The sequence below is a fragment of the Asterias amurensis genome, chromosome 16 (genome assembly GCF_032118995.1).
Source record: "Asterias amurensis chromosome 16, ASM3211899v1".
Classification (NCBI taxonomy): domain Eukaryota; kingdom Metazoa; phylum Echinodermata; class Asteroidea; order Forcipulatida; family Asteriidae; genus Asterias; species Asterias amurensis.
The window spans coordinates 8848440-8861270 of record NC_092663.1 but is presented as its reverse complement, the minus strand read 5'-3'; the positions used below and the strand labels follow the sequence as shown (position 1 = coordinate 8861270).

General features: G+C 38.2%; 1 protein-coding gene across 2 annotated transcripts in view; it reads left to right on the top strand.

The window, feature by feature from the left end:
- Positions 1–12542, top strand: part of LOC139949290 (transmembrane protein 198-like) — a 61883-nt gene extending 49341 nt beyond the window's left edge. For both annotated transcript variants that reach the window (XM_071947697.1, XM_071947698.1), the window contains exon 5: positions 7372–12542. In XM_071947697.1, the coding sequence (XP_071803798.1) occupies positions 7372–7590 (219 nt within the window). In that variant the 3' untranslated portion in view covers positions 7591–12542. The remainder of the gene's footprint in view (positions 1–7371) is intronic.
- The last annotated feature ends 289 nt before the right edge of the window (positions 12543–12831 follow it).

Sequence of the window (12831 nt, the reverse complement as noted above, 5' to 3'; positions counted from 1 at the left end):
CTTCGGAGCTTAGCCCGTTTTTGAAATCGGCCCGTGTTTCCTGTGAAGTTTTGGCTGATAAGCTGTGTTTAACCATGTTTGGACCTTAAGGAACTCTATGAAACTGGCCCATGGTTCTATTGTTGCTTAGCAGATAACCAATCTCATTTGGTCGGTGTCGTCCCCCCCCCCCCCCCCCTCCTTACCCCCTCTAGTCATTTGTCCCTAGACGCTAAGGAAGTGTCGATGTGAAGCAGGAAAACGATAACTGACTTCTTGCAGGGTTTTCCCTTAACTGTTTGAGTGACAACAGCAGGTCCAGTCATTTCACTGGTCCGTCAGGTTTGTCACTAGTCCATGTGTAGTTCATATTAAATAGGGATTCTGTTCAACACTGAACTAGCCACCCGAACCACTTCGAGTTTTGACTGGTTCTCAGGCTATCTAAAGGCAGTGGACACTGTTGGTAATTACTCAAAATAATTGTTAGCATAAAAACTTACTTGGTAACAAGTAATGGAGAGCTGTTGGTAGTATAAAACATTGTGAGAAACTGCTCCCTCTGAAGTAACGTAGTTTTCAAGAAAGAAGTAGTTTTCCACTAAAATATTTGAATTGAATTCGAGACCTCAGCCTAGGTCTCGAGTTCAAGCGTTTGAAAGCACACAACTTGTGCGACAAGGGTGTTTTTTCTTCCATTATTCTCTCGGAACTTCGACTACAAGTTGAGTTCAATGTTGAGATACATCAAGTGAGAAGACTAGGGCCTTATTCATTAAGCCTTCTTAGGCCTTAGTAAGCACTTACGTGTTACTAGTTCATTCTTAGCGAGTTGCGTCATATTCACAAAGCACTCGTAACTTCAATCGAGTGCGTAAGTCCTTACTAGTGCTACGTGGGGTGTTTTCGGCTTCGTAGCGTTTTCTTAAGCCCTTTTTCAACATTCCTGGCCAACATTTTCGGGCGAATTGAGCTTTAGGTCAATAACAACTTTTAATATGTTCTACAATCCTTGCGACATTTTCTCAAACTTTCTCAACATTTTTGAGAATTTACTTACCTATTTTTTCTCACTTTTTAGTAAACTTTTCGTGATTTTGTTATTTTATTTCATCATTAAAAAAAATAATTATGTTTATTTATTTAGTTAATAGTAATAATAATAATGGGCATTTATAATGCGCGGGTATCCATCTAAATATGCTCATGGCGCAGTGACACAAGAAACGGGAAAAAGTTATGAAGTCCTCATCATTAGATGAGGCTTGAGGGAAGTTTTGAACAAAGCTATTGATAGAGAAAGTTTAACATGATCCGGCAAGACGTTCCATAATGAAGGAGCAGCAGAAGTAATTGATCTTTCACCCTATGATGTTTTGGCCAGGGGTTTCCTTAAAAGATGTTTGTTATTAGATCGCATATAGACTGGCGGTTTGAAGTATGGGGTTGGAGTCCTTCTGAGAGATATGGTGATAAAGTGCCTTTTGATATGAGCGATAGACATACACAAGGATCTTGAAGATGATTCTATCCTTAATGGGTAGCCAATGTAGATCTTGTAGGATAGGTGTGATGTGACTCTAGTGTTGGACCGGGTTACAATTCTGACGGCAATATTTTGAAGGCGAGACAAGCGGTAAATTTGATTATTATGCAGTCCATAGAGGAGAGAGTTTCCCATGCCAAGTCGGGAGGTTACAAAGGTGCGAACGAGTTGCTTTGTAGTATTTACTTCATTTACTTCGTTTATTTACTTCGTTTATTTATTTTATATTTTTAGTTTAGGGGTAACCAACTACATTTTGTACTCTCATTGCATGTTTGCGTCGTGTGAAAGCTTGTGAAATCTCTGAATGTCATCCCATTTGTGATGAACCACTTCGGTAGTTCTGAGGACTTTTCCAACACAGTTGATTCTCCGCGATTTGCCCAGGTGTCGGCCTTTCTCTTCAGCGTTACAACATCTGAAAATTTGTTATTAAGCACCTACCAATTCAATGCAATAAGGTCAACTAACTTCACTATCTCAGCAGGCGAGAAACTTCGCCTTCCAATGATTCCCCTTTGCCTCCTCCTCGCGTTGCGGGACAACGGTCTTCCTCCTTGCTTTAGTCTGGCTCTCCATGTTTGCAGGGTGACAAATATCTTCTAAATGACCGTAGCCAGTCCATTCACTGTATAAATACTAGTTCTGGACAATGAGATCACACTCCAGTGAATTACATAACAAATCCATGACTGTTCAGCTCAAGCGCATTCCCGTTTAAGAAGGCGTTACGAGAGGTTTAGTAAGTAACGCGGTAGTAAAGAGATACGAATGCTTCGTGAATAACACGTAAGGGCTTACTAAAGTCTTACTAACGTCTTACTTAGAGCCATGTAAGTGACCGATTTACGAGGGCTTCATGAATAAGGCCCCTGGTCTTTGACAATTACCAAAGGTGTCCAGTGCCTTTAACATTTAGCATTTGGCCAGTGAACCACTATTGACAGAAAAGGACACTCAAGGACACAAGCCTCCCATCTGGGCAGCCCAGGATTCCAGCCCCTACTCAAACCAGTATCTAATACGACCTGGTGCACCATGATGCATTTAGCAAAGCTAGGATTCAGTGCCTCATAGTCCCTGGGGCTAATTACTGCCAAACTTGGCTCTGCATGTCCCTCCTTAATCATTTCAAAGCTGGAAAACCTTGAAAGGATTTTTTAGGGGGCCTTATATAATCCACAATCCACATTTTATTTATCACACTTGCAGTTTATGCAAACAGTCAAAATGTGTCATCAGCTACATGCAGGTGATGTTAACGCAAACACTTGTAGTAGGGGCTACACAAGCCATAATTTGTTCCACGCCAGACAACCTGTTTCCCCCAACCCCCCTCCCCACGTTTCTGTACCTCCATATCTTACTTCTAATCTGCTTTGTAGTCACCCTCGTTTTATTAATAAGCCAGGTTTGATTGTCCCCATAAATCCATAGACGCTACAACAGATGAACTTTCCAAAGGCCCTTCCAGCGCCCCGTAATCTCAAGAACAAAAACTTTCCTGCCACCTTTTTGAGAAAGACAAGAAAAAGACCCGACAATCATCAGATTCGGTCTGGACTTCCGGCTGTCGGATTGTTGGTCTGTCTGTCCATCAACCAGTTCCCTTAGAGAGAGGGCGGGTTATTTTATAACACAGGGTATCGGTTAGCAGGCAACTGCATCCAATTAGCTTGGCCGTTAAGCAGCTGGTTACTGGTGTACCAGCTTGTATCTTGATAAACAGCTGGTACTCCGCTTGACTAGCTATGCAAAAAACAACAGACAATGTTTTCAAGTTTATTGTGAAAGTTCAATCAGAAATTTTGCAACATTCTGAGATACTTTTTATCATTCTTAATCCCCTAAATGTACCCAAAATGAGGCTTGGAAGAAAATAGTCAGGTGTCCTTACAATAAGTGTTCTAGGCATAGCCATTTTGTGTACATTATAAGGAGCAGTCTAGTTCACCAGACCCAAGCTATGGTGTTGTCAGCAACAGAGTGCGGGTTCCATTCCAAGTCATGACACTTGTGCCCTTGAGCAAGGTCCTTTCCATAATTGTTTCATAACAAATTTTGAAGGTGCATGTATTACATGATCCTGTACCAGCCAGGCTCCTAGTGGATGATACCCATGCAGACCGTCAAGGGGTAACCCTGATTCAGCCCCAGTGTCACGGCCGAGCGGTTAAGAGCACCGGATTCAAGCACTGGTGTTTGATCAGCATGGTGTGGGTTTGAATCCTGGTCTTGACACTTGCTACGTAAAATTGGAGAGGTAGTGCTTTCTGCTCTACCAGCTAGGCTTTGAATTGAAGATACCCAAGCCTACTTTCGTATGGACTGTGAAAGGGGTAACCATGTTTCAGCACTAGGAGTAGGTGGCAATGGCCTCTGGAAAAAATAATTGTAGCCCACACCTTGAAGTGGCCTTCAGGACTTGTGTGTCAGGCGACTTGCATAAACAAATAAAAAAATAAAATATAAAAAAGGAGTAGGTGACAGTTAATTTGGGTTGACAGCACAAATCAGTGAAGTGTAGCCCTCATCTTGAAGTTGCCGTCTGATCTTGTGAAGTTGTGAAGGCAATGTCTTAAAAAGAATTGTTTTAAAATGACAGAGAAACTCACCACAGTCCAGTGGCAAATTGTCTGATGCATCTGCTAATTTGGTTTCCAGTGTATAGAAAAATAGTACATTGCTCCCATAAACCCATCACTCCACAACTAATCATGAAAATAAACTCCCAATAATTACTTCGCTTTTACCTTCCCCAAACCCAGCCAGCCGGAATAAGTCTTTGATTTCATTTTTTGTCATCCACCTAAAAAATAGAGAGATAGACAAAAAAAACAGTACTGGAAGGTGTGACACTTGAACATATTTGATCTTTATCTCTGGGTGGGATGACTCACAATGGTTCACACAAGCACATGTGATTTTTGAAAAAGCCTGCAGGCTTTCACCCGATGTGTAAATATCGTCAGCATTATTAGTATTTTTACACTTGAGGCAAAAACTAAACACACTTTTATTAAATCCACTGCAAACATTTACGGAGACGAGGAAATATTTATGTTTTGGGGACACTTTTCTGATTGTTGTTCATTCCGATATCAGTTCTGTTGATCAAAACGGAATTTTGAATAATTAATCTGGTTTCAAAAAACAGGGCTGGATTTGAAGTTTGTTTTGTTTTGTTTGGGTGTCGTGGCAGAGCGGTTAAGAGCACCGGACTCAAGCTCTGGTGCCTCTATAATCAGCAGAGTGTGGGCTCGAGTCCCAGTCATGACACCTGTGTCCTTTAAGTCACCTGGAAGTGGTATGTTGTCAAAATAAAGCTTTTGTCACTAAAATATGTATTTCGATGAGTGGAATATAAATAAACAATTAACTAAGGTTTAAACAAATTTGTTTCCATGTTACACACAAATTTGAAAATAAGCCCGACCCGAGAGGGCGCTGTTCGTGACGTCAATCGAGGCGCGATGAATCTCATGCAGTGCAATGAAACGTACAAACTCACGACTAGGACTTGAATGTACTTGCACGTACGTGTGTTCGATGTTCGATCGAGGCAAAGTCTGCCTCGATTGACATCACAAAAGGGGTAGGCGGAGTCACCCCCACACAACTTTATTAATTTTTTTAAACATATAAATCGCTAAAAACAATTACTCAAAAAATTATTTTATTGTTCAGAAGAATGTTTGAAGAATTTTTTTATTATTTCCAGGTGACTTTATAGAAACATATACTCTAATGTTTGAAGAATTTTTTTATTATTTTCAGGTGACTTTAAACAAGACACTTAACCATTGCTTCGTCCTTCGGATGGGACGTAAAGCCGTTGGTCCCATGTGTTGTGTAATGCACGTAAAAGAAACCAGTGCACTTATTGAAAAGAGAAGGGGTTCGCCCCGGTGTTCCTTGTTTGATCGAGTGAATATCATGCCACAGCACCTTTTGAACCATTGCATGAAGCTATGTACAACTAAAAGGAGTAGTTCTCATAATGCAAACGTACATGTAGTCCCACGTACCTTGCAGGAAAGTACTGAATGTTGAAGCGCTTGAGCATTCTGAGTGCCAGATATGAGCCCAATGTATAAGAAGCCACTATAGTAATACCTTTATTTCAGATAACATTACAAGGGAAACAGACCCACTGGATGAAAATAAGTGCACCACAAAAACTGAATTTATCCGTGGAGGCCCTGCCCCCCCCCCTCCCCCTCCCTCTTAAGCATGTGCAGTTGATTATAAAAAGGAATCATGTAAGTAATGAAGATATAGATGCAAGAATTAGAGGTACTGTAAAGGTTGCAGCCAGGCAAGTCGTCTGTTAGGATTATTCCTGTCTCAAACATTTCCTTAACAGGAAATCAATGGTTGTGGACAATAGATCATGGGATATCTTTGTCAAGAAGAGAATCTGGAACGAACCATCAATTATTTCGCCACGCAAAAATTATGTAGACAGATGGTGAAATATTATTATTGTTTTTTAAGCATACATCAGCAACCTATTTCATTGCATTGCTTACCAATTTCAATTGCAGTATAAGAACAGAATTTGCGCTAAGCAGAGCCATGATATTGGGTAAACAAAATATTATAACAGGTGACTTGTCATGATTTAGTAAACCACATGGCTAGCTGGTAACCTGTTCCTGCTGGCCAACTTTATTTAAATCAAGCATTCAATATCATCCACTTTGGTTTTGAATTATCATCCACTATGGTTTTGAATTGTAGATAAACTATGAGCAAGTTCGAGTGCGCACATTTAGTCCACCAGTGGTCGACCACAGACTAGCAACGCACATGCGTTGTGACGTACTCACCCAAACGACTAGTCTAGTCAACCTTCCACCTTTTCACTAAAGTGTCACTGGTTCCCCTCTGCGCTTAACACATGTTAGAATGGAACATGCTGTTGGGACCAGTGAAGAAACCATGGGCTCGAGGCTGGTTCCAAATGGTCGACCACAGTAGTCAACCAATGGTCGACCAGCCTGGGTTCGAGTCAAAATGGTCAACCTTTAGTTAACCATTGTGCACACTCGTGCGAGTATCGAGTAACAAATTGTGACGTTTGAGTAGCAACTAGTACATTTTGTGTTGCATTTTGCTCTGCTCTACAAGGGAAATCGTTCGCTGACTTGCAGTATGATATTGTGGTGAATGCATCTACGCAGTACACAGTCAACCCTACTACTGTCTGACCATCCAATATCATCCACTCTGGTTTTGAATTAGGGAATAATTGTGCGAGGACCCGGTCTTCACTGCGTGGTGCGCGAAGTGCCAATGAAACTAAGATGAATAAGCATGCGATACAGCGTAAAGCGCAATCTAGTTGTACACAAATGTATGCTGGTTTAGGGGCCATTTTTTTACCAAAAACAAATTGATGACTTTTACAGATTGTCAAAGTCATGATGAGTTTTTGCTTGACTAATGAGTTCTTTACTCTCAGTAAATTGTTTCTAATTGACGCCATATCCTCTGTGGATTAAGAGATATGTTTTGAACTAACTTGAGGAAATTGGAATTAATTCCATTCTTAATTTTTGAGAGGAAGATACAGTAAAGGTCGGGGGCGGGGGGGGGGGGGGATATCTAAAAGGAAGCATCTTGTTCTTTTTTCGTTTATTTTGTTGATTGGTTGAGGGCGGGGGGGGGGGCGGGGGGAGGGGGAGAGGCTTGGGAACTTTAAGGTGTAAATATTTGGGTGATTGGTTGGTGTAGAGTGGAAGGTTTTGAATTATTTGGACAGGCTCTTGGCCTGAGAGCTTGTTTAAAATAGAGTTCTTAAAATTAAGCTTACCATTTCCTCGTTTCGTTCTTGTTCACAGAGTTACTTGCAGAGCATCCAGAATCATCTATCACCAGAAATGCAACGCATCGCGTCCACAACACACCTACCCCCAGAGCCGGTCGTTATACCGCCCCCTATCCCACCAATCCCTCCGCCTCCAGAGATGACCACCACGTTGCTTAGCAACGCGTCAACAACCATAACAACTCTAGGTCCTGTCACTCATATCAATGATGCTGATATTGCTGATGTTTGAGCCTTTCAGGTTTTTGCACAAGTTCAGTAAAACATGCTTACTGCATTCTTCTGCTTAGCAAAATTTTTAGCAGGGATCCAGTTGAAGGCAATGCATAATAGCATAACCTTTTTGTTGGTTAGCTTTTTGTGCTAAACAAGAACTTTTGGTACTGAGCAGTTTTATGAAATCAGGTTCGGTTCACAAAACTGTCTCTAACTCAAGTTTGGCGACTCTGGAGGGTCATGACTTGAGTTTCCTTGACGGGAAGAAACAAAACTGGAAAAATTCCAAGCAAACTTGGCACATTAATGCCTAAGCCAAGACTTAGGGATAAGCATGAAAAACATCATACCTGCCAAAAACTTGTACATTTTGTATGGTCATTTAACTGGTAAGCAATGAAACCTACTAAGCAAACTTTCTTGTTGTATCCAGCATTTTCATTTGGGATTTATTTTCTTTTTCGCCTTTTACAATGGAAAATACAATAAAAGGAATTTTTAACAAAACAAATGTTTTTCACCTCAGAAGGATGTTGAACATTTAAAATTAGCGTCGGGAATTTTGGCGCGATCAAATCAGAGAGGGGCTTCTGATGAAGAGAGTCTTCTTCTATCGCGATCTGATCGAGATTAAAGTCTTTGACTGATAACGGAGATAGATTCTTGGTGTGATGGTAAAAGTAGGAAATGAAGGACGTTATCAGCGGTTCCAATCGACTCTCGGATGTCGCTAGAGTTTCAGTGAAACAGATGTACAGGAAACATAACATCAATTTCAAAGATATTATCTTTATTTCTTGACGAAATTCATAAAGAACGGAGTGCTTTATAAAAGTTGATGAGCAAAAGGAAAACTCAAGTTAGTTTTTAACGAAAAGGTTACTTGAAAATACCAATCATCAAAGGAATAATTTGTTTGATTGGACCTATAACACGGTGCTACTGTCAAGTTCCTAATATCTGTTAGTAGCAATGAATACTGGTTGTCATTATCCGGAAGGGGAACCATACTATTTTTACCCCAGCCTCATTTTGGTCTACCAGGGCATTTTCCCAAACCTTGGCTTGGGCGCTGTAATGGCTTGGACTTTGTCATAAGTTTTGGAGCAGTGTACATTTTGTATGGCGTGTCCATCGAACACAGCCCGGAGACAAAGCCTAAATCGGAATTTGGAAAATGCCTCGAGTTGAAATGACATCAACTTTGGCCAGAGATTTTGAGGTCTGCTTTTAAAGGCACTGGACATGTTTGGTAATTACTCAAAATATATTTAGCATCTTACATATATTTAACAACTTACTTGGTAATGAGCATTGGAGAGCATTTAGAGAACTATAAAGTAACATAGTTTTTTTTTCTCACTAAAATATTTGAATCTGAGATAGACTGCAAGCCTGAAGCGTTTGTCAGGCATCTGAAAGCACACAACTTTGGGTAAGAAGGGTGTTGTTTTTCTTGTTATTTTAAGGCACAGATTTTTCATTTTATACATATGTTGGGATACACCAAATGATTTTACTGGTCTTCGACAATTACCAAATATATCCAGTGCCTTTCAGTAAAACATATCACTTATAAAAACATCGGTTACCAGCCACAAACAATACACAAATTACCTGGTGCTTTGGCTGGTAGCCTGTTACTTCTAAGCAAGCTAATTATGTGCTTAGCAGACCTGTTAGCTTAGAAACGGTATAAATTGGAGCCAATATTCGACAAAGTGTGTGTTTTGATAAATTTGTCTGTATAAAGTGCAATGCAAAAAATGTCTATTAAGTATTCAGTTTTAAAGAAGCATGGTGTATATATCTATAAACATTGAATAGTGAAAAACAAACCTTTGTGTAGGTGTCTTTTAACAAGATTGTAAAAAAAAAAAAAAAAAAAAAAAACAGTTTAATTGATATGTAGAACTTTTTGACCACAATCTGTTCATGGACACTTGTTTGGATAGATTATTATGTGTTCTTTTTAAGACAAAACTAAGGATGTGGGTTCAAATCTCATCCAGGTAAGTTGCGTGTGGATTTCGTTTGGCACCAGACTCGTGAAAGTACGGAGTATACAGTGCTTTACATACATCATTTGTGGGTAAAACTCACATTTATAACTATTCGTTTTCCCAAACGCATTTTTCACATTTGATTAAAATCACAACTTCTCATTTTACAATTTCTTGTTTTTTTTCCCCCAGGGAAATGGTTCACATGTATAGGGATAAGATTTGATGATTGTGGAAATTTCTTTAAAAAAGCTTGTTTGTAGGCCTGTAAATCAACCCCCCCCCCCTTTCATTCTAGACCCAGAGACTCCTAGATAGGTTTACATACTCTGTGCATCACAAGAAAGACAAAACTATAGGCTTGGACAAAATTTTGACTTATTTATTTTTCCATTTGGTGCCTTTTTCTTTTTACAAGAAAATTTTAAAATGGCTTAAGGATTGTTAGAAACCGTGGAATTTTCACTTACATTCAAATTTTTAAAAAGTTTGTTGTGTATAAATATGCAATATTGTATAGTTGGTGTGTAAGGATGGTAGCAGTTGTATTTTATGAAAGCAATGGTAAAGATTTTATGGTAGAATTAGATGTGAGAATGCTTGGGGTTAACAAGGTTTCTGTGTCAATTGGTTCCCTGCAAAAGGAATCCGTTGATAAAACTTGGATGTATTCAGCTGAATTTGTAAATTTCCATCAAATAATTGTTTAAATGGCATAATTCTGAGCTTCCAAACAAATTACTTGGGTGGGCTAATTTTGAATTTATAAACTTTTTTTGAAAAGAAACAAAATTGTTACTTTCTTGTTGGTTTGAAAACAGATTGCTATATTGTTTTATTGTTCAATTCACTCCAACCATAGCCCCAGTTTGAGTCTTCACATGACATCATGATGCGTTGATTCATAGCGCCCTCTATTGGCCTGTGGAAGGCCAGTGACGAAGCTGGCTTCAAACCTAAGCACCTAGAGAAACTGTTTTTATTCATTCAAAATTGGAAAGACATAGCACATAGTTTTACACTGAAATGTTTGAAGAACGATAAGTTTGTTCTACCTAGAAATGTTGCTTTACCAATAGAGGGCGCTACAAGACGAGATGACTCATATTTCATCATTAAATCATCTAGAATTAATTTTTTGTCAGACAAGCCTAAACTGTATAAATGGGACATTGCCGAAGGCTACTTTTTTAACACTGTGTTTTGTTAACGTGACACTTATCTTGTGAAAAAGTTGTCACATACATATATGCAATATGGCCGTCTGAGAAACAATTCAAGTTATTGGTCTGTCATTGGTGTAAAAATGTTTCCTTATGTTCTTCTTCATATACATGTACTGCCAAGATAATTAGAAAAGTTTAAGGAATGGTCTGTTTTTAACAGCTTCTTCTGCAAGATTATTTTTTGTATCTAATATTTTTTTAATTATGTTTTTAAATTGTTATTTTAATTTAAACCCATTTTGGAGCAAATTTTTCATTCTATCTGTGCCTGTGGAGGCAAATTTTGGTTGAGCGAATAAGTTTTCCCATATTGTTGCAAAAAACCCAAAAACAAAACAGAAAACATACATGGAAAGTTTCCAGTGTTCCTATAGTTCTGAGAATGTGTGCATTACCACAAGCAATTCACATCACTATGAGCCCAAATGTGTCTCAGAGACTGGGTCCATGTACTGCAGAATTCTGCTCTTGCCATGTAAAGCACATACTAATATTTGACATCGGCGCAGAATTCCGTTTTAAGCAGAGCCTTTAATTTGAGCCCTTGGCCCAATTTCATAGAGCTGCTTAAGCACAAAAAAACTAGCTTAGCACAACAAAATTATGCTTACCAGAATGAGGTTGCTGGCCGAACTACCAAATCACATATACAGTTTCTCACTGGTATCCTGCTAATTTCTGCTAAGCAGAAAATTGCCAAGCAATAGTTTCTGCTGAAGCACCGCTATGAAATTTGGCCCCGATGTGTTGGAATTCCGAAACTGTTTTTAATTTGTTAATGGCGTCCCAAAAGGTCTGCCACATTTCAGTAGGCCTCGGGTGTGATGAATCATCATGTTTCGTAACTCATTGATTTGTAAATAGTGGTTTTACTCTGTGGAGAATTTGAACTGAAATGACACTTCGCATTTAAACTACGCTTTTGCATTTCCAGTGAGTCATGGTTGCTTTTTAAAGTGAGGTTTTGTTTCTCAAATTCTTGCCTCTGAAAGGTCTTGCTCACTTTTTACAAAACGATTCCAGATTTGTTTTTAAGTATTCTGAAGTAAACATCTTAGTATGCAATTCTTAAAAGAATTTATTTTCAGTGGCCATGCTCACATTTGTTGTTGTTTATTTTCAATTTTTGATATATTTGAAAAATTTTGGTTTATTTTAAATGTTGCTTCCTCTTTTGAACTATGGTGCTGGTTATTGTACCTTACTGCAATATTTATTAGCATTATTATTATTTTTTATTATTCAAAATGGCTGCCCCTTATATATTTAACTAACCAATCAGATTTAAGTAAATGTCTGATGTTCTCTTATTGGGTGATCAACAGTTGCCTTACTTGGACAGTGCTCACCATGTGACATGAAACTAACTGCTGATTGGTCAATCATATCATGTGATTTATTGACTGTATTTTTTATTACCTTCACTATTTGAAATATAAATTGGAATCTTTAAACAAATCATGTATAGGTATCAAACATTTAGTCCTTTAAGAATTGGAATGGTAATTTTGTCCTTTGTTACGTTTAGCTTATGCAATTTAAAAGTTAATTTTTACTCCTATAAGAAGTGGTGTTATTTTTTATTGGAATCACTGTTAAAACATTGTTTAAAAGTGCATTATTTAAGCAGGAAAAAAGACATTCGTTGTGACATATTTATTAATAGATTTGTTACTTGTGAATTCTTTTTATTTGGCCGTAAATAAGTGTGTACAGATGTAAGATATCAACCTTAATTATGCATATTTCTTGCAAATGTGTAAAAGAAAATAAACTTAAAAGTGTTTTTACATAAAATTTTGATTTTGGTTAGCAATTTTTTATAATTTAAAACAAGAGCACAATAATTTACGAACTTTGTAACAAATGTCTCATTGTATAAATACTTTATTGCAGTAAAACAATATCCATTGTAATTTAGCAGTACTAGTTCAAAATGCAAAATACATTTGTTATTTCAACTATTATGAATTAAGAAATACAGTTAGCATTATAAAAAAAAAATTCTCATGACCATGATGTATAAAC